At 41.0% G+C, this 22,197-nt stretch overlaps 1 protein-coding gene across 2 annotated transcripts in view; it reads right to left on the reverse strand.

Moving 5' to 3' along the window:
- The window catches only part of LOC127655629 (beta-chimaerin-like), a 78,474-nt gene that overhangs the window by 10,158 nt on the left and 46,119 nt on the right, over positions 1–22,197 (reverse strand). The window contains exons 5-7 of one of the 2 annotated variants that reach the window (XM_052143528.1): positions 17,837–17,950; positions 15,733–16,003; positions 3,112–3,198 (exon numbers count right to left, since the gene is read on the reverse strand). In XM_052143528.1, coding sequence (XP_051999488.1) covers positions 3,112–3,198; positions 15,733–16,003; positions 17,837–17,950 — 472 coding nt within the window. Of the gene's footprint in view, positions 1–3,111; positions 3,199–15,732; positions 16,004–17,836; positions 17,964–22,197 lie in introns of both variants that reach the window. The other variant, XM_052143529.1, reaches the window with a different exon arrangement.

The following is a 22,197-nucleotide window of genomic DNA, read 5'->3' on the forward strand; positions in this document are numbered from 1 at the left end:
CTTTTATGCTGCCTTTATGTGCGTTTGGAGCTTCAAAGCAATTCACTTGCATTGTAAGGAACAACAGAGTGGAAATATTATTCTATAAATCTAAGTTTGTGTTCTGTAGATGAAAGTAAGTCATACACATCTGGGATGGTATGAGGGTTAGTAAATGATGAGAGAGTTTTAATTTTGGGGTGGACTATCCCTTTAACCAAGCACTGAGGGGTCAGTCTGATGGCAAGCAGCACTTCAGCAACAAAACTAACCAAAGTGATAAAGAAATATATTATCAACCAAAGTGATACAGAAATAATCAGGCCTGTAAGTTAAGAATAGAGGGTGGCAATGAAAGAGTGTATAAGTAGGGTGGACCCCCTGTGTAGACAGCCCTGCTTTTTGTATTATAATACTTGTGAAATATTTTACAGAATTGCTGAAGAAAGTAATATGCCTGGCATCTGTTACCATGGCTGCTGAAAATCACACGCAAAGCATGTTCCCATAAACGCCCTTGTGTCAAAACACAGCACAAAGATGTACAAAAGAAAAGATGCAACACACAGAGCAGGGTTTCACAAGAATAAACCCTCGGCATATGAATGCTGAAATGTAACTATTATAATGAGAGGTTATGACTGCAGGTGACTTCATGAGAAAGATTCTAGGTTTGAAATGTACACCTATGTTGCTCTTATGACCGCAGCTGACTTCATGAAGAAGATTCTAGCAAAGGTTCAAAATTTACACCTAAATGAACACAGCTGCCAGTGGTGGGGGGCAAGTACCTACCATTTATTAAACAGCCATGAAATTGCATTTTGCATTATTTTAATTGAAATATATGTTTTTGTCCAAATTACTATTAAGATATTTTTTCCCCCAGCCAATGATGTTTCCTTTAATATAGGTGCTTTTTAAATCACTCAGGGCACTTAAATCAATAAGGGTCAAATTTTCATTCTTACAATCTGATAGTAGCTCCTAAAAAATGTTACTAGCCAATTATTACTGTGTAGTGCAAAGTTACTACACATTTGTATACACCAAAGCCAATTTTTACTTGCATTTGCCACATTGCAAGTGCTTATTTTGGAGCCTGCTTCGCGGTGACACATTAAAATGAGATGAATGCTTTATTTTTCCTATTTCTTTTGCTATTTCAGGGTTTGAAAAGGACAAAAGTAATTCAGATAAGGATATGTGTTCATTCTCAGCCTCAATCATTTTTCAAAAGCTGAAGGCATGAAATGGGAGAATCCATTCAGCAGCTCAGCAGTGAGAGGTTATTGCCCTGGACAATCAATCCTATCAATCAATACTGCTGTTAATTGATTAAAAGCCTAGGCAATTAGGCTCATAGGATAGACACAGGCTTATTGCTATGCCAATCACAGAATTTGTACCAAGCCTTTACAAATACTGTCAGCAAATAAACATAAGACTGTTGAACAATGCATCATACTACAATAAAATTAACTGATAAAAACAGCATATTTTGTCCCATTTCAAATCCAGGAAGCCATTAGTGTAGCTGTGGGTTTAGGTCATGGAATTATTGTAATTACGCAAACTCTGAGATTCTACTCCGAGTTATTCACATCCTCGTTCCTCTGAACTGAAATTATTCATTTATTTGACAACATTTATAGTGCCAACATGGATCCATGTGCAGCTTTGTTGATGATGACAACCAAAATACTTAATCACTAATTTAATTCACCTCTATATACCAGTACTAAGAATGCACACAAACAAATATTTGTAGAGGTGCCAAACTAAAGCAACACAATTCTAGAAAATGTTGTCACAACTTGTTTTCATTGTGTTCTATACACTTAAATTTGTAAATTGAACTACATAATAACTTTTTGTGGTGTTAATATAGCATTGATGAAACTGGGCAAGGGATTTCAATTTCCCAGCATGCTTTGTATGGGGCATGATAGGGAGCGTAAATGTTAAAATTAAAAGTGTTATTTTATGTGTTTTTGTGCAAGATGAATAAAAAGGGGGATAACTGATAGTGTTTAATATTTTGTAATGTTGAAATTTAGAAGAGTTTCTGTTATGTTGAAGTTTTGGGGGTACCATTATGGTGAAGAGTGGAGTCTGAGATAATGATGAGGACAAACAGATATTACACATGAAACCGATTGCTCACTTTGTTGAGCAAATGCTGTGCTAACAATATCATAGTTACTAAACTATAGTGATGGGTAGATCGGATAATTTTACTGACTTGAATCTTTGAGTCTCCTTCAGCAAAGTGAACAAAACTTTTTTCAAGTCATGTCATTCATTTGAGCAGAATTAAATTACAATGTTACATTTCAATAGCCAATTCCCCCCAACACGTCTACTTATGCAAACACTGATTATAGTCCCAATAAGAATTTTTTTTATAAAGCATATAACAGAAATGATTAGTTCACCTCTCGAGTCATCTGGTCCTAGTCGTTTGTGTATAGCATATACGGCTGTCACATGACAAAAGAAGGAACGACTCTAGACTCTAGACCAACAACTAAATTGTTGTCAACTTTTCTCTCATTTATTAAACTAACAGAAGCAAAAAACACAGTAACAATAAAGGTGCTTATAATAGAAGTGAATGGGGCCAGTCCATAAACATTTTAATAAACATTGTTTCAAAAGTATAGTCACAGGACATAAACATAATACATGTTAACATGATTTTAGTGTGATGAAATTGATTACTAACATCAGGGTAAATTTATATCCAATATTGCAACATTGTTGCCATGACGACGCAATGCTGGTAACCCTGTAAGCGATTTTATTACAGTTAAACCATGTTAACATGTATAATGTTTACATATTGTGGCTCTACTTTTAAAACAGTGTGCATTGTAATGTTTATGGACTGGCCTCATGCACTTCCATTGTTATTGCCTTCCTAATGTATAACTGTGATCTCTGCTTAAATGAGGGTCAAGTCGGAATAATTTTCTGTGGTAATCAACATTATGCTACAAAAACCTTCGACTGAACTTTTATCGAACATTTCTTTAACCGCAGAATTACAAGTTTAATTAAGACGCAAACGGTATTTACATGTCTGAAATGAATAATTATGCCAATTGACATGACATCAACATTACCCACCTTAAAGTTGTGGATCTTTTCGTAGTTGCAGTGTTTCTCCTGTCCATCCTTGATTGTGGTGCGTCTGCTCAGCAGTGATGGGGAAATCTGTGAACAAGCCAAGATTTTGAAAGGCTTCCATAGCAGAGTGCCCTTTCTGCCCAGATTCACTCCCAGAGCCAACGCCAACAACTCCTGGTGCTTACGTTCCTTCGGCTTCACTCTGTGATTGGCTAACTCGCCCCATGCTGGGCACTTAGTGCCAACAGCCGGGTCCCAGGGTTCTGGAAGAGCCTGCATCTCCTTTGTAGAGGAAGATGATAGTGGTGTGGAGGAAGAAGGTCAGGACTACAGGGATGACAGCGACAACTGTCCCACAGAAACCGAGGCAGTCGTCCTCTCTCTGGCAGTCTGGGCCAAATGAAAGAGGGACAGCATGGCCCTGTATGGGCAGGGCGGTGGGGGGGGTCGGGGGTGGGTGGTCTGCCTAGGGGCAGGAGTGTACTTCACACAATAGCACTTATTCAGCATGCTCATAGAAGGGCAAAGTGTGCAAGAGAGGGAAGAGGAGAGAAGAAACATTGGGAGGGGTCCCAATGTCAGTCTTGTAAATACATCTTTTTACAACTGGATCAATGGAATCCAGATTCTCACTTCCAGAAACCTTCCCAAAGGGCTTTCCTTAAACAAGTCTAATCCTACATCTCACAGCCAAATCGCTTGGCTTTTAAATGCAACAAAATGAGAGATTTGCTCTCAGAAGTGAAGAGTCTTTCATCATAGATAAAAGAGAACCACTGGCTACAAAATCGCTTTCTATGTTCTTTTACCATCCATTGAGCAGGTTTTAAGATGTTTATCTATTTAGTCCCCTCATTGTACTGTGTAATAGATAATTTTCTATTTCTTCACTTCAGGATTTAGGCAGATTACAGTCGTAATCTTGCATTATGGGATATTCCTCTAGTGCTTAAATCTCTTGCCAGCCTTAAATGCAGGCATATTTTTGGTTTGAGGGGCCATGACCCATCTCAGCAAGGGGCTATTGCCGACTCTAGCAAGACTGTCTTTGTTTAAACGTCCTCACCTGCAATCATTTACTTACAGAGTTATATTACAAAACAGACTTTATGTACCAGCCATTGGAATTATTAATGTAATCCTTCACCCAAAAAATGCATTCTATGGAAAATAAATAAATAATTGGATGTAAAATAGATGCAGTAAATGTGAATGGTGACAGAAGATAATGTTTTGTCGAACTCTTTTCCTGTTCCACAGAAGAAACTCATACAGATTAGAAACAAAAAGAGTGAGCAAACGAAATTGTCCCTTTTAATAAATTAACAAAATTATGAGATTAGGAGGGAGTATGAAGATCAGATGAGTAAAAAATAAAAAATGTTGAAGAGGAAGGAAAGCAACCTGACAGCATGTCTTAGTTCAAGATATGCTGCATTCAGAGACATGATAGACCTGATTTCCCAGAAAAGTGAAGCAGAAATGGGTGGATACCTGTCAAGGTTGTGTTTAAATATATGAGCTTTGCTAAAATACTGCTGGTGTGGTTTTATTGCTGCTGACCTACACAAAGTGACCAGGCATAGTTGTGTGCTGGTGGTACAGAGCAGTAGATATCTCTATAGTAGATAGAGAAAAATGTGATATCATTGATTTGGCCCTTGGTATTATTGTTGGTACCAGTCAGGCTGGTCTGAGTAATTCTGTAACTGTTGATCTCCTGGGATTTTCCAGCACAACAGTCTCTAGAGTTTACTTCGAATGGTGCCAAACCAAAAACATCCAGTGAGCAGCAGTTCTGTGAACGGAAACACCTTGTTGATGAGAGAGGTCAATGGAGAATGGACAGACTGGTTTGAGCTGACAGAACGGTAACTCTGTACAATTGTAGTGAGCAGAATAGCATCTCAGAATGCACACCACATCGAACCTTGTGGCGTATGAACTATAAAAGCAGAAGACCATGTCGGGCACTTTATTAGGACCATGTTTGTAATTAAGTGCTCAGTGAGAGTAAATATCATCACTAATCATAAATAAAATTGCTGAAATTAAATGAACAATTATTTAAAATATATTTTATTCAAAATCTGCTACTTCTGTTTACTGACCATGACATTACCAATGACAATAAACTTTAATATGGGCCAATTAATTAAATAAAATAGTCAGCTAACCTAAACAACTAACCCTAACCAGTACTGAAAGAGGGAGAAAAACTCAATGACAGAGGTTGACACATTTAAGCTTTACACTAATAAGACAAGAAAGGGATGTTGGGGAGTTACATACAGTGATAAAAGGAGTGTGTGAGATGGGCTGTCAGACAGTGTGAGTGCATGTGCAAGACTTGCACATTTTGTCCTAAAGGCAGAAGGCTTCTTGTGTCCTATTGAAATAGGTGCAAAACTAAACACAAAAGAGAGCGACAATAAGGTCATGTCTCTTTTTTAGAGCACACTGTATTGACAAAACAGAGAAGAGACCCAGCAGCTGACAAGACAGACAGAACTAGGGCATTATATAAAAAAATAAATGAAAATCACAAGGCCTCTCTATGAGCACAGGGCGAAACCACATAATTTGCAATGAACACAGAGGGAAATGAATTCATTTAATACACTATGCTTTCATTAAACTAAAAAAGATAAAAATGTACTGTATTCAATGAATCCACAATGCATTATTTATATAATTTACTAAATGTTGCCTGAATATAGTCTTATAACTCACACAGCTGTAATGCAAGAGATGCTTATTTCAATCTAAACAAGTGTATTTAAGAAAATGGTTCACCCAATTATGGAAATGTAAGTGCAGCGTAGTTTTGACGGGAAGACTAGCAGCTGTACATCAATTCCCAGCCAATCACATGTAAGCCCTTGCTTTATAAGTCTGCTCACAATCTATCACATTGCTGTTTCAGTGTGCTAACACAGCAACCTCCACCACCCCACAACCACAGGTTGAGTCCTGTCCTGCGCGGGGGTAGGCTCCTCGCCCCTGCCTCCTATCCGGCAGGATATGACGGTTACGAGTACAACTTCTTCGGACGGGGCCTACACCAAAGAGAGACATTACTTTTCTGTTTTATATTCATCAAATAAATGTCATCTTAAATTTCACTCAAGTCTGCAAGTCTTCCTGATAGAAGTTCCTTTATGTTGTTCCTAACAAGTATGCTTGTTGCTTTGAATCCAAGATGGCCACACATGTGTAGCAGTGTTTGTTTGTTAAATGTTTGTCTAACATTTAACGTTTGCTGAGTCCGACCATCTCAGCTGCCAAGTTTTGCTGGAATTGTTTGCTGCTGCTGCTTGCTTGCGCTGATCTGGCTAATCAATTAACTCTCACTGCATGCTGCTTTTGCTGTTTGGCTTGCATCTTCTTGCTGTTGCTGCTGCCCATGACCTCCTGCCGCATGGTCTTCCACAGGCTTTCTGCATGGACCTACTGGTAAACTATGGAATGCTTATTGTTGCTTCACCTGGTTTCGTCTGGTAAGACTTCCTTTTTGCCTGCACCTGTGCTTGATCACTGAACTACCAAATTCTCCAGCCTTCTCTCTGCCTGCACATGCAATCATCTGCCAAGCAAATTGCTCTTCTATTTAAGCTGCAACTCTACAGTGCCGAAAAATGACACTTTTCTACTGAGCCTTGTCTTGCTCTGGGGACACGGGCATATGAATGTACCCGATGACACCTCTCTAGTGAAGATGTGGGGTCCCTCAATTGTTCCCAGTATGACTTGCTCCAGGCCAGAGCTACTTGTGCAAAAATTACAAAAACTACAGCCCCTTTATAGTGTTCCTTCTGAATCCCTTCTCCATTCTCTATGCCTTGCTGTTTTGAAAAGCTTCACAGTTTTATCTGACAATGATCTTATGTTGTTTTTTAATTCACTACATACAAAAAATGCTGTGAGCCTTGGTCCAACTATGAAACAGAGATGCTTGATTATTATGCTGTTAATTATTTGTGGTGATGTGCAGCCAAATCCTGGCCCAGTTGATATTGACTCTAAAATCTGCAATACTCCGGCTGATTTTAAACATAGGTCTGGGTTGGGTATTATTCATTTGAATATGCGAAGTATGCTTCCTAAGATTGATTCTTTACGTATTTGGGCAAAATCCACCGATGCAGATATTATAATTCTTTCAGAAACTTGGCTCTCTAAATCAGTCACAGATAAAGACATCTTATCAGTGGATACAATGTCTTTAGAACCGACCGGCCTCGTAAGGCTGGGGGCGTGGCTATATATGTAAAGAGCAAGTTCACTGCCAATGTAGTTCTGTCTATATCTGTGAGTAAACAACTTGAATTTCTGGCCCTAAATGTTGAGGTGTACAAAGGCATGACTGTTACTGTTGTTGGATGCTACAGACCACCTTCTGCTGCAGCTGATACCCTTCTGACGCTGTCACCGCTTTTATCAAAGCTGCAGTACAGTGAGATTATCCTGGCAGGCGATATGAACTGGGACTGGTTCAAACCTGCTTCAGACGGAATGAAGGGCCTTTGCAGTGAATTAAATCTCACACAATTAATTGCGTCTCCTACTCGCCCAAATTCAAAACACCTAGAGAAATCTACTCTAATTGATTTGCTATTGACAAATCCACCTCATAAATTTTCTGAAATTGGAGTGTTTGTTAATGACATTAGTGATCATTGTACGATTGCTGCAGTTAGAAATGCAAAAATTCCAAACTCCAGGCCTCGATGCATTGAGAAACGTGATATGAAACATTTCTCCTTGCAAGGTTTTTTACATGATTTATTTTATTTTAATTGGGACCGCATTAGGCTTATTGATGATGTTGAAATAGCCTGGAAATACTTTCATGATGGATTTTTGCAACTTATTAATAAACATGCTCCTTTGCGTAAGTTTAGAGTCAAGGGACGAGATAACCCTTGGTTTTCGACGGAGCTTAGCAAACTTCTTAATGAGAGGGATGTGGCTTGGGCAAAGGCTAGAAATTCTGGGGTGGAGGCCGAGAGGATTAATTTTAGATGACTACGAAACCAGTTTACAGCAGCTGTCCGTCATGCTAAATCTGAATACTAACTAGCGGCCACTACAGACAATCTAAATAACCCTAAGACTTTTTGGAAGTCTATCCAGTCAATTTCGTTAACTAAATCTCATAATGAACTGCCTCCCCATATCATTAGGGACGATATTATTATCTCGGAAAGATCGGCAATGCTAGAATGCTTTAATGAACATTTTGTTGCATCTGGTTCTTTGTTTGACCAATCTCTATCTACAAAAACCTCCACTTCTGATGGTAATGCTGCGGGAAGATGTTGTGTTGGCCAGCCTTTTTCTTTTACCTTTGCCACGTTTTCAATCGATGATGTGCATAAAGCCCTAATGTCATTGGACATCAAAAAGCCTGCCGGCTCAGATTGTTTAGAGCCATATTTTTTACAAATTGCTGCAGATTTTATTGCTAAACCGCTCACGTATATTTTTAATTTGTCCTTGGTTCAGAATGTAATGCCATCAATTTGGAAATCTGCTTATGTCCTCCCCTTGTTAAAGGGAGGAGATCCTACATTGCTAAACAACTATAGGCCTATCTCCAACTTGTCTGTGTTGTCAAAGGTCTTAGAGCGACTAGTAAGTGAACAACTGAAAGAATTCCTGAGTGTTAATAATATCCTATCAGAGTTTCAATCGGGTTTCCGAAAGGAACATAGTACCATCTCTGCTTCATTGAAGGTGGTGAATGACATCATTGAGGCACTGGACAGCAAAAAGATGTGTGCGGCTCTTTTCATCGATCTTTCTAAAGCTTTTGATATGGTGAACCATTGTATTTTAAAACAGAGACAGCTCAACATTGGGCTTTCTGAGAAGGCAGTTGGCTGGTTTAAAATTATCTCTCAGATAGGAATCAGTGCGTCACTTTTGACGGTATTTCTTCAGGTTTCTTACAAGTTGTATCAGGGGTTCCTCAGGGTTCGGTGCTGGGCCCACTTTTATTTACCATTTATGTTAATGATCTTGGTTCAAATGTCCATAATGCTCTGTTTCATTTTTATGCTGACGACACAATTATTTACAGTTGTGGAGAAACCCTTCACCAGACTTTTCAGTACCTGCAGGATGCCTTTGATGTTGTACAATCTTGGCTTTTTGACTCGAAGCTTGTGTTGAATGCAAATAAAACAAAGACGGTCTTGTTCTCAAATAATAGGAACTCCACAGCTATCCCTACAAACATTGTAACCCTGCAGGGAAATCTAATAGAGTGTGTGGCAGAGTATAAGTACTTAGGGCTTTTACTTGATGAACATTTGACTTTTAAGGCTCATATCCAAAATTTAGCCCGGAAACTAAGGTTAAAGCTTGGGTTCTATTTTAGGAATAGGGCCTGCTTTTATCTTGTAACAAGGAAGAAATTGGTCGAGGCTACCTTTCCGTCTCTTATGGATTATGGTGATTTTTTATATATGCGCGCCCCAAATAAATATTTGCACCCACTGGATTCAGTTTATCATGCCGCACTGAGATTCATTACAGGGTGCAAACCCTTTACACATTGTTGCACTCTGTATGATCTGGTCCAGTGGCCCTCCCTTGCTCAGCGCAGGCTAACCCGGTGGCGATTGTTTATATATAAATCCATTATTGGGACATTGCCCCCTTATTTATGTAGGCTTATGTCCTTCAAGCCCAGCATTCACTCTCTGCGGTCTAATGATAACCTCCACATGATTGTGCCTAGGGCTCGAACAGAGCTAGGGAAGCAAGCATTTAGAATTTCTGCTCCATCAGCGTGGAACCTATTACAGATGACTTAAAACTTGATAACTTGGTCTCCTTTGGTCACTTTAAGAGGCTAGTAAAGTATCGGGAAGCAGGCACAATGGGCACAAAATTATGATAAGTCTATTGTATTGTAATTTGTTACATTGAATCTCTAACTGTTGTAAGGCCATTGTATTCATTTTTTTTTTTTTTAAGCGTGGCTGTTTAATTGTATTGTTAATGTATTATGTTTTGCATGTTTATTGTATATTTTGTATTTTATGTGAAACTTTTATTGCAGCCTTCTTGGCCAGGGCTCCTTCGTAAAAGAGACTTGTTCTCAAAGGATTTCCCTGGTTAAATAAGGGTTAAATAAAAATAAAAAATAAAAAAACATGCTTGTACATTTTCTGTGGAAAACAAAAGTTTTTTCCTGTTTTGAGCTTGAAAACATGGTTGAAAACAAGTTGTCGTTGAAGCTAAAGAGATGATTGAAGATTGCAAAAAAATTCTACTTCTGAGTTCTACAGAGGAAAGACATACTGTACAAGTTTTGAATGACATCAGGGTAATTTTAGGGTGAACTATTCCTTTAAACCAGTGTTCTTTGGGGTGAAATGCAAACAAAACTACATCAAGTAAGAAACCTAATTAAGTTTTTACACTGAAACCTGTTTGAGTCAAATGATTAGTCTCATTATATCCAATGTTTTTTATTTTTTTATTTAAGTGATTTACTGCAAAATGCCAGGCTGCTAAACAAAATGTACAATAATGTGTAAAATAATTCAAGGTTTTCATTTTCAGGTATTTTCACATTGAAAACCAATATGTTTATCCAATGCTGGACATTTCTGATTTCAGACAGACAGCATACTGGAGGTTAAGTCATTCACTAAATAGGGAGAAAGGGTGTTGGGGAACATCCTGTAGCATTTGTATTCAGTTAAGAGCATTTGATCCAAACTTCTCATCAACTGTTCAGTTTAAGGCTGCAGATGATGTTTGAACCACTCAACATGTTTGGTTGATATGGGACAATGGTAATCAGTACATAGATTCAGAATTTATAATGTTTAATTTTATTTTAACATCGTTGGCAGTGATTGGATGATGTTGGCCATTACTTTGAATCAGAATAAATTATGTTATTTTCTGATGTAATGTCTGTAACATCTCAAAAATATGAATAACCAACACTCCTGGAAATATAATAAACACTTTCTATAGCTTGGTAAAATTTCACATTTCTATCCACATATGTTGCCATCCACTATTTGCTCTAGAATAGTTTTTTTTGCATGTTCATTAGGTCCTACTAGCTACGAGTGTGAGTGGTGGTGCATAGTGGGCTAAAGCACAGATCTGGTAAGCAGAAAGTTGCCAGGTCGATCCCCACAGCCACCACAATTGTGTCCTTGAGCAAGGCACTTAACTCCAGGTTGCTTCAGGGGGATTGTCCCTCTAATAAGTGCACTGTAAGTCGCTTAAAAACCGACAATACAGTGGATAAAAGCATCTGCCGAATGCATAAATGTAAGTGCAAGTCAAAAAGGGAAATGGAAAATGGACACAGCAGGTCTCAGGAGGTTAAGACTATCTAAGCTGTGGAACCTATTGTAATGATGGTAATAAAAAAAACATTTTTTTTTTTTTTGCCAAAGCAGCACACAGACAAAAAAAAAAAAAAACACCTAGCATTGCAAAAGTATGTGCAATTAAGACTAATGTGCAAGACAAATGCAGGAAAGTAAAATAAATAAATAAATGCAGTGCTGAAATACAATGTAAACAACAATGATAAATCACCAAAAAGCTATGCGCTAATTCTAATAACTCAATCAGCGTTGAGTGGTTTTAGGTGAAACTTGCCAAGCAATCAGGACACTTAAGCCATTATTGCTTTTAGAGGAAGAGAGCCATATGAAATGCTGCACAGGTAAGCAAACAGGCTGGGTGAGTGTTCATACAGGTTGTCATACTAGAGGACTGCAGTCATAGAAAGTCACTGTGATTAGTAATTGGTTAGATATGACTAAGTCAAAACTGGGACAGTAACTGATTCCAAAGTGACAGGGTGTGTGTGGTCAATGTAATGAAGTGAAAATACCCTACTATAACACATTTATTGTTTATTGTTGTGTTGTTGATGAGGATTATGTATCCTTGGTAACTCTTAAGATAAATCTTGAGCCAATTGTTGAGCCAATTTGAATGTAAATCCTTAAATATAGATCCATAACAATCTACTTCATTATAACACAATGGTAGCTCGTAAAGGCACTCAATGTTTTGATTCTAGTAAGCGTGCATGAATTGTAGCAGCACTAACAGAATACAAAGCCACTATGAAATCATAACTACACATTTATTACCATGAATCCCAGCATTATTAGTCTGAAGACACTGACATGGCTGATTCATTCTGAGTCTGCGGGTTTAGTTTTGTCATTTTATCTCCATAGACCTTTTTCACACTCCGGGTTTAGGAACGTTTGCAGTATAAACTTCGACAGCTGTGAATGGGAGATCAGAGTTTGAATGACTTTCCAGAACAGGAAAAAATAGAAAGCGGTGAATTAAGAGAGTAAAGTTGGAGAAGATGCCAGTGTACGAATATAAAACACTTCAGATTCCTGCTGGTCTCAACAAAATTACTGTGATGATTTATTTATTCTAGTGGCCTACAAAACACAGAATTGCTGTAATGAATACCACACACAAGATTCAGAAGAAACTGTTATTTATTATAATTGATCATTAAAATAATTCTTGTCAGAATGACTTCTGTTTAATCTGATTTTCATTCAATCTGTGGCCGCCTGTATTTTAAATGGCGTTGTAATGATTTAAATTCATCAATACAAATCTTCTCAATGAAAAGCTCTAGGCTTATTTGGTGTCCTACGTGTCTAACAATGTACAAGCAGCACAATGTGCTTTTGAGTGGATAAAGAGTAAAATAATGGACAAATGCAGTGCAAACTAAAGCATGATCAAAACCCAGAAAATACATTCTGTATAGTCTGGTATAATTGATGGACTGCCCCAGTTATCAACATACTTTATTCTGGAAGTGAAAAAACTAATACTCTGATTAGTTTATGCTAATCAGAGCTCTATATAAAGGGGGTGCTTCAGGGTTTACTTTACAGACCCAATGAAACTGCTATCATATGGAGGTCCCATTCCTTTTGTTTTTTATAGCCAACTGCCTTTAGTTTACTTCACAAGCATGAATATGATTTGCTACTGCTAGACAGAAGTAGGTGATATTGAAGGGAGGGACATTCTCATTCTAAAGAGCATTTTATTGGACAAATTTAAGTAGTATAAAATATCAAAGGGATAGTTCACCCAAAAATGAAAACACTCTCATAATTTACTCAACCTCATGACATCCCAGATGTTAATTACTTTCTTCTGCTGAACCCAAACAAAGATTTTTAGATGAACATCTCAGCTCTGTAGGTCCATACAATGTGGATGGAGACCAAAATTTTAAAGCTCCAAAAAGCACAAAGGCAGTATAAAAGCAGTCCATAAGACTCCAGTGGTAAAATCCATGACTTCTGAAGCAATTCCATCTATTTTGTGAACAGACCAAAATATAATGCCTTTTTCACATGATTTCAATCTCGATAAAAATTTTTATAGTGCCTTCTAGCACTCTGCGTATGCGTCAAGCATTAGGAAGTGTAATCAAGCTTGAAATAGTGATCAAAGACTGCAATGACAAGATGTACAGTAAAAAGGAGTTCATTTAAAAAAAATTTTTTTTACATTTTTCCGAAACTAATTGGATCGCATAAAACGACAAGGTGTAAACCAGTGAGTCTTCTGGATTATTTTTATGCTGCCTTTGTGGTTTTTTCGAGCATCAAAGTTTATCACCATTCACTTGCATTATATGGACCAACAGAGCTGAGATATTCATCTCTTTGTTTGTGTTCAGCAGAAGAAAGAATGTCACACACATCTGGAATAGCATGAGGGTGAGTAAATTACGAGAACATTTTCATTTTTGGTTGAACTATTCCTTTAATATTTCATATTTTTGGTCCATTTTACCAGAAGAGAAAGTCTGTAAATTTGATATGCATACAGTATATCTACTAAAAGTTAACTTTGTCATCTAGATGATCATATAGAGAATGACGCAATGCCAGAAAACTACACCTTGATTTCAAGGGATGCTTAAAAGACAAGTCCAGATAGTGTAAATTTATATTAATGAGAGACAGGATTAAAAGAAAAGAAAAAGAAGAATTGTGTATGTAAAGCAGATTTTGAGTTTACTGACAGCAGGTAAGAAACGCACAAGGAGTTGGACACACACACACACGTTGGTGTGGCTATCCTTATGAGGACTCTCCATAGACATAATGATTTTTATACTGAATGAACTATAGATTCTATCCCCTATACCTCACAGGAAATGTTCAGTATTTTATATTTAAAAAAAACCATCTAGTTTAGTCTAGTATGTTTTATTAAGCGATTTGAATTATGGGGACACTAGAACTGTCCTCATAAATCACATTTATAGCATAATACCCTTGTAATTAACAGTTTGTAACCTAAACAATTTCCTCATAAACCACCCAAACCAGCCCACACACACACACACACACACACACACACACACACACACACACACACACACACACACACACACACACACACACACACACACACACACACACACACAGAGAGAGATCAATCAATATTCACAGTTTGTTTTGGCTGCCCTCTAGTGAACACTATCTGAACAGGGCAACTGATCTACAAATTGTTAATGAATAATCAAATCTACAAATTGTTGATGAGCGTGAAGTGTTCATACACATAAATTAATCTTGTCTTAAAATTTGCCATCTGGTGAGTGCAACAAAAATCTAACATTCCCTATGCAAACACGAATATGGGAAAGACAAACTACACTTATTTAGACTAATTTACAAATGTCTGAACATTATTTATGTTGATATAAGAGTTCTCATAACGAAACATTCACCTGAAGCGTGAGGCAGATGAATTTATAAAGAGGAAAGGCAGACCTGACTGATTTGATAAAGCTCTCTCAGTGAACCACACAGTGTGTCTGATAAATAACAGCCGTTTCACAAAATTATGTTATATCAAAGATGCACACGCTGACACTAAAACACTCTTTCACATATTTCTAATCTTCTAAATGTCCTGACCACACAGAAATGCTCCTGTTTGTCATTTGTCCATATAACATCACACAAAGATTTGTGAAAGGAAAGAGCCATCCTAAGTTGGGTAAACAAGAAAATGCCTGCATAAATAGCTAAATAAATAAAGAATGGACAAGATGTGCATTTACTCCTTGCAATATGCATGCATAATGAAGCAATACCAATACCTATATCCTGCTTTCTCTGTTCACAGATATAGAGGAGTGCAAGTAAGGTTTCATGCTTATCTAACTTTCTCAATGGCATTTGGATGTAAATGTCATCTCAGATAACAACTGTGGCTCCATTAAGAGAACTGAAACAGAACTGGCAGCATTTTAGAAGTTATACATAGGTTTGACCACACTGTCTGCATTGTTGTAGCTTACGATTCACCAAAATAATGAATCAAATAAGGTAAAAACACAAACACGGCAAAAAATATGCGCTGAATGGATGTTTTTATGGGGCAAACCATTCTACTTTAATACTTTACAGGGACTGTACAGCATTGCTCCACCACTGTGATGCAGACAGCAGAATTGGCTCTTTCAAATTCAGAACGTGCATAGGCACTATTCCAGCACAGATAGTGCCTGGTTATACTATATTAGAAAATAAGATGCAGTGTTTTGTGCTGAAATACCTTGTCATCCTGCTGGAAAGTGACCCTTTTGGGCTCAGAATGGGTTCGACTGAGACGGTGAGTGAATCTGTCCCTCAGGAGAGAAGTGTACCCCAGGTGCTGGTAGATGGGGTTTGTGGTCATCTTGGCGATGTACTCTGCTGCCTTGGTCTCAATATAGAGAGTGATGAGACCGTCTGTAACCAGATCATGCACAGACTCGAAACGCTTCTCTCCAACAAAGTGCTTTCCATCATAAAAGAGTCGGTAGTTCAGTGTCTGGCCTCCGAATCTGAGTGATGGACAAGTAATATTGTTTAAGAGAAATGATTTAATGAATGTACAGTGGAGCAGAAGAAAATCAGCACACTATTGCTTCCAAATATACAGTTATGTGTAAAAGTCATTGCACATACAATGTATCACAAAAGCATTTGTCTTAAGATGGTTATTTATATCTTCAGATTTAGTGTGTCAATAGGAAATATAAATGTCCCAAACATTACTTTTGCAAATAGAAAAGATGAGAACAGAAGAACAGGGAGCCCTGCAACAGATGTCATGTCCCCAACAAAGCCCCCCACTGAACATCGTGTCAGTCTGAGATTACATTAAGAGACAGAAGCAACTGAGACAGCCGAAATATAAGAACTTTGGTGAATTCCGTGTCCATGAGTACCTGGAGAATTAGTGCTGTTTTAAAGTCAAAGGTGGTCACACTGAATTTTGATTTAGCTTTTTTTATGTTCACTGGACTTTTTATGACATTGAAATAATATAAATGAAATGATAAAGTGATAAATGAAAACTTATTATGTCATCCTCACTATGCAACATTTTTCACAAGTGCCTAAAACCTTTGCACAGTGTTGTATATAGAGTATACACATTCCAAAGTGTATATATATATATATATATATATATATATACATACATACATATACACACACACTTTTATATACACCGATGAGCCAAAACATTATGATCACATGTGAAGTGAATAATGTTGATCATCACCTAACAAGGGCACATGTCAAGGTCTGGGTAGATTAGATGGTAAGCGATCAATCAGTTCTTGTAGTCAACATGTTGAATGCAGGAGAAATGGTCAGGAGTAAAGACCTGAGTGACTTTAACAAAGGTTAAATTGTTATGGCCAGATGACTGGGTCAGAGCATCTCTGAAACGGCAAGGCTTGTGGTGGGTGCGTCTGGTCAGCAGTGGTAAGTACCTACTGACAGTGGTCTGAGGAGGGACACACCGGCGACAGGGTGTTGGGTACCCAAGGCTCATCCTGTCTAGTCCGAACTGACAGAAGATCTACTGTGGCACAAGTCACAGAAAATTGTAATAATGAATACGGGAGGAATGTGTCACAACACAGAGTGTATCACACCCTGCTGCGTGGCCACAGACCGGTCAGAGTGCCCATGATGACCACCATCCATTGTCAAAAGTGACTACAATGGGCACGAAAGCATCGGAACTGGACCTTGGAGCAGAGGGAGAAGTTTGCCTGGTCCGATGATTCCTGCTTTCTTTTACATCACTAGGACGGCCATGTACGTGTGCATTGTTTATCTGGGGAAGTGATGGCACCATGATGACCTGTAGGAAAATGACAGTGGAGGGAGTGTGATGCTCTGGGCAATGCTCTGCTGGAAAACCCTGAGTCTGGTCATTCATGTGGATGTCAATTTGACACGTGCCACCTACCTACACATTGTTGCAGGCCAGGTACACCCCTTCAGGGAAATGGTATTCCCAGAAGGCAGTGGCCTCTTTCAGCAGGATAATGCGCCCTGCCACTGCACACATTTTTCGGGAATGGTTTGAAAAACATGATGTCTCCAAATTTGATTGAGCATCTGTGGGATTTGCTGGACCAACAAGTCCGATCCACGGCGGCTCCACTTTGCAACTTCAGTCACACACTTGAATGATCAGCTGCTAATATCTTGGTGCCCAGATACATCAGGAAACCTTCAGGGATCTTGTAGAGATTGCCCGGATGTAAATATAGGTGTAAATGTGGTCATACTGGTATAAAGGATGAATAGATGGATACGTAAATGTACTAAAGAACATATAGGTATAGTGAAAAGGATAAATGGATGGAGTGTACCTCAAGGCAAGCGTGTATGTTCCTGGTTGTCTTTGACTCTCTCTGATGAGGTAAGCCCCCTCTGCCCCTGCAAGCAGTTCATCTGCACGCTCTCTGGAAATCAGACCATGGAACCTGTACACAGACACTATGATTTGTCCTGGTGTGGCAATTTCCTAATAAACCACCCAAACCAGCCCCCCCCACACACACACACACACATTCTAATGCTTAAATATTCACATGCACATACATTTTCTCTCAGTTGACACAATAAAAATCACAGTCTCTCTCTCTGTTATGGGGGTAAGTGAGGACTCAAAAGCGATATAACAGAAACAGAGCTCTTTAATGAAGTTCAGGGAATAATGTCAAACACAAAGTCTTCTCCTTGAGAGGTATGCAAACAAACAACCCGCAGAGAGGGCGAATAATAAACAGAACAAATAAGTGCTTCCTGGTAGTCTCAGAGCGATTCCTTGGGTAACAGTCAGGGTAAGCGGGGAAACAACTACAGGCTGTGGATCTCTCCCAAGGGCCGACCGGAGTCGAGGGTGGATAGCGGATACCAACTCTCCCGTAGCGTCAGATAACTGGGCACAAATAGTGGAGATGGTTAGCAGCGAACAGAGAGAGATGACAGCGGATGCCAACAGGACAGGACTCAGGACAGAGATAACAGGATTGTAGTTTGCTTAGAGTGAGAGAAACTCTAGTGAGAATCCGACAAAGAATGCAGCGAGAGCAGGGAGAGAAGTAGGGAGCTAATCAGAGGAAAGGGGGAACAGGTGGGAAGAGGATTAACGAGGAATTAAGGGGAGATGAGAAACAGCTGGGAGCGGAGGGAAAGGAGAGGGAAAGTAACATATAACGATCAGCAGAGGGCGACAGTGTAGAGGGAAAGAACAGAAACGAGACATACCATGACAAGACAGGACAAGACATGACAGTACCCCTCCCTCAACGAGCGCCTCCTGGCGCTTCCGAGGAGGAGACCTGGCGGCCACGGAGGAAATCATCGATAAGCGAACGGTCCAACACGTCCCGAGAGGGGACCCAACTTCTCTCCTCGGGTCGGTATCCCTCCCAATCCACCAGAAACTGATGACCACAACCCCGAGCGTGCATGTCCAGAATCTTGCGGACCCTGTAGAGCGCCTTCAACATGAACGGGGAGGGAAGGGGGACGGGTGGGAGCGCTAAGAGCGGGTTTAACACAGGAGACGTGGAAGACTGGGTGGACACTGCGAAGATAGCGGGGGAGAAGAAGTCGCACCGCGACGGGACTAATAACCTGCGAGATATGGAACGGATCGATGAAGCGCAGGGTCAATTTACGAGAGACAGACTTAAGGGGAAGGTTGAGAGTGGAAAGCCATACCTTCTGGCCGCGACAATATCTAGGGCTCTTAGTTCTACGCTTGTTAGCAGCTCTCACAGTTTGGTCCCTATAATGGCAAAGAGCTGACCTGACACCCCTCCAGGTGCTTCATAGCGTTGGACAAAAGCCTGAGCGGAGGAACGCTGGAATCGGCGAGCTGAGGCGAGAACAGCGGGGGTTGGTACCGAGGCTGCTCTGAAAAGGGGACAAACCGGTAGCAGACGAAGGAAGCGAATTATGGGCGTATTCTGCCCAGGGAAGGTGCTTCGGACCAGGGCCGGGGTTACGGAAAGAAAGGCTGCGCAAGATGCGACCAACAGTCTGATTGGCCCGTTCGACTTGACCGTTAGATTGAGGGTGGAAGCCGGACGAGAGACTGACGGAAGCCCCAATCAAGCGACAAAATTCCCTCCAAAACTGAGGCGTAAACTGCGGCCCTCTATCCGAAACAATTTCAGAGGGAGGCCATGAATTCTGAAAACATTTTCGATGACAATTTGCGCCGTCTCTTTAGCGGAGGGAGCTTAGCGAGGGGGATAAAATGGGCGCCTTAGAAAATCGATCGATAACCGTGAGAATGACTGTATTACCGCCCGGCGCAGGGAGTCCGGTGATGAAATCTAAGGCGATGTGTGACCACGGCCAGAAGGGATAGGAAGAGGTCTGAGAAGTCCGGCCGGAGGAGAGTTCCCAGACTTGGTTTGCGCGCAGAGCGAGCAAGCCGCCCGCGAACGGCAGCGTGTCACGTTCCGAGTGGGCCACCAAAACGCTGGTGAATGGAAGCGAGCGTGCCCCGAACGCCGGGGTGACCAGTCAATTTGGCCGAGTGAGCCCACTGAAGAACGGCCAGGCGGGTAGGGGCAGGATCAAAGAGAAGGTGTCTACGACAGGTGCGCGGCGAGGGGGTGAGAGTGAGCGCTCGTTTAACCTGCCTCTCTATTCCCCAGACAGTCGACCCAACGATACGTCCCGCAGGGAGAATCCCCTCAGAGTCCGTGGAAACCTCGGGGGAATAGAGACGTGACAAGGCATCAGGCTTGGTGTTCTTGGAGCCTGGGCGGTAGGAAATAACAAAATCAAATCGGGCGAAAAACAGAGCCCAACGAGCCTGGCGTGCGTTAAGTCATTTAGCAGAACGAATGTATTCTAGGTTCCTATGGTCAGTCCATACGACAAAAGGAACGGTCGCCCCCTCCAACCACTGTCGCCATTCGCCTAGAGCTAGGCGAATGGCTAGCAGCTCGCAGTTACCCACATCGTAGTTACGTTCAGACGGCGACAGGCGATGAGAAAAGTACGCGCAAGGGTGGACCCTGTTGTCCGAGAGAGAGCGTTGGGAAAGGATGGCTCCCACGCCCACCTCTGACGCGTCAACCTCGACCACGAATTGTCTAGACAAATCAGGTGTAACAAGGATGGGCGCGGACGTAAAGCGGTTCTTGAGGAGATCAAATGCCCCCTGGGCAGAAACGGACCATCTAAAGCACGACTTGGCCGGACGTAAGGGCAGTCAGGGAGCAGCCACCTGACTGAAATTACGGATGAAGCGTCGATAAAAATTGGCGAAACCGAGCGCTGCAGCTCAACGCGACTTAGGTGCGGGCCAATCTAAAGCGGCTTGGACCTTAGCAGAATCCATTCGAATACCCTCTGCAGAAATGACAGAGCCGAGAAAACTAACGAGGCGGCATGGAAAGTACATTTCTCAGCTTATACGTAAAGACGGTTCTCTAATAGAGCTGGAGGACGCGGCAAACATGCTGGAGATGAATTTGGAGAGACGGAGAAAAAATCAGGATGTCGTCGAGGTAAACAAAAACAAAGATGTTCAGCATATCTCTCAGGGCGTCATTAATTAGTGCCTGAAAAACAGCAGGAGCGTTAACGAGGCCGAACGGAAGAACCCGATATTCAAAGTGCCCTGACGGAGTGTTAAGCGCCGTCTTCCACTCGTCCCCTCCCTAATGCGTACGAGATGGTAAGCGTTACGCAGATCCAACTTAGTAAAAAACTTAGCTCCGTGCAAGATCTCGAAAGCTGATGACATAAGAGGGAGCGGGTAACGATTCTTAACTGTTATGTCATTCAGCCCTCGATAATCAATGCAGGGCGCAAGGAACCGTCCTTCTTCTGAACAAAAAAACCCGCCCAGCCGGAGAGGAGGAGGGACAATAGTACCGGCATCGAGAGCTACAGATAAATAATCCTCGAGAGCCTGACGTTCGGGAGCCGACAGCGAGTAAAGTCTTCCCCGGGGGGGAGTGTTTCCTGGACGAAGTTCGATACTACAATCATATGAACGATGCGGAGGAAGAGAAGTGGCCCGGGACCAACAGAACACCATCTGCAGATCGTGATACTCCTCCGGCACCCCCGACAAATCACCAGGCTCCTCCTGAAAAACAGAGACAGAGGACAAAGGGGGAACAGCAGACATTAAACATTTCACATGACAAGAGACATTCCACGAAAGGATAGTATTCTTAGACCAATTAATTGAGGGGTTATGTTGGACTAGCAAGGGGTGGCCTAAAACAATAGGGGCGAAAGGGGAGTGAAAAATAAAAAAAGAAATGGTCTCGCTGTGATTACCGGAGACAGTGAGGGTCAAAGGTAATGTCTCACACTGAATCTTGGGGAGGGAACTGCCGTCCAAGGCAAACAGGGCCGTGGACTTTCTTAAATCCATGAGGGGGATACCGTGTTCCCGAGCCCAGGTCTCATCCATGAAGCAGCCCTCCGCCCCAGAGTCAATCAAAGCCCTGCAGGTGGCAGAAGAGCCGGTCCAGCGGAGATGGACGGGAAAGGTGGTGCAAGACCTCGAAGGAGAGACCAGAGTAGTAGCGCTCACCAGTAGCTCTCCTCTTACTGGCGAGCTCCGGCTTTTACCGGGCAAGAGGTAACGAAGTGAGTGGCAGAGCCGCAATAGAGGCAGAGATGGTGGGTGATTCTCCGCTCCTTTTCCTGCCCCCCAGCTGCATGGGCTCAGAAACCAAGGTGG

This window comes from Xyrauchen texanus, chromosome 15 (genome assembly GCF_025860055.1).
Source record: "Xyrauchen texanus isolate HMW12.3.18 chromosome 15, RBS_HiC_50CHRs, whole genome shotgun sequence".
NCBI classification, from domain to species: Eukaryota; Metazoa; Chordata; class Actinopteri; order Cypriniformes; family Catostomidae; genus Xyrauchen; species Xyrauchen texanus.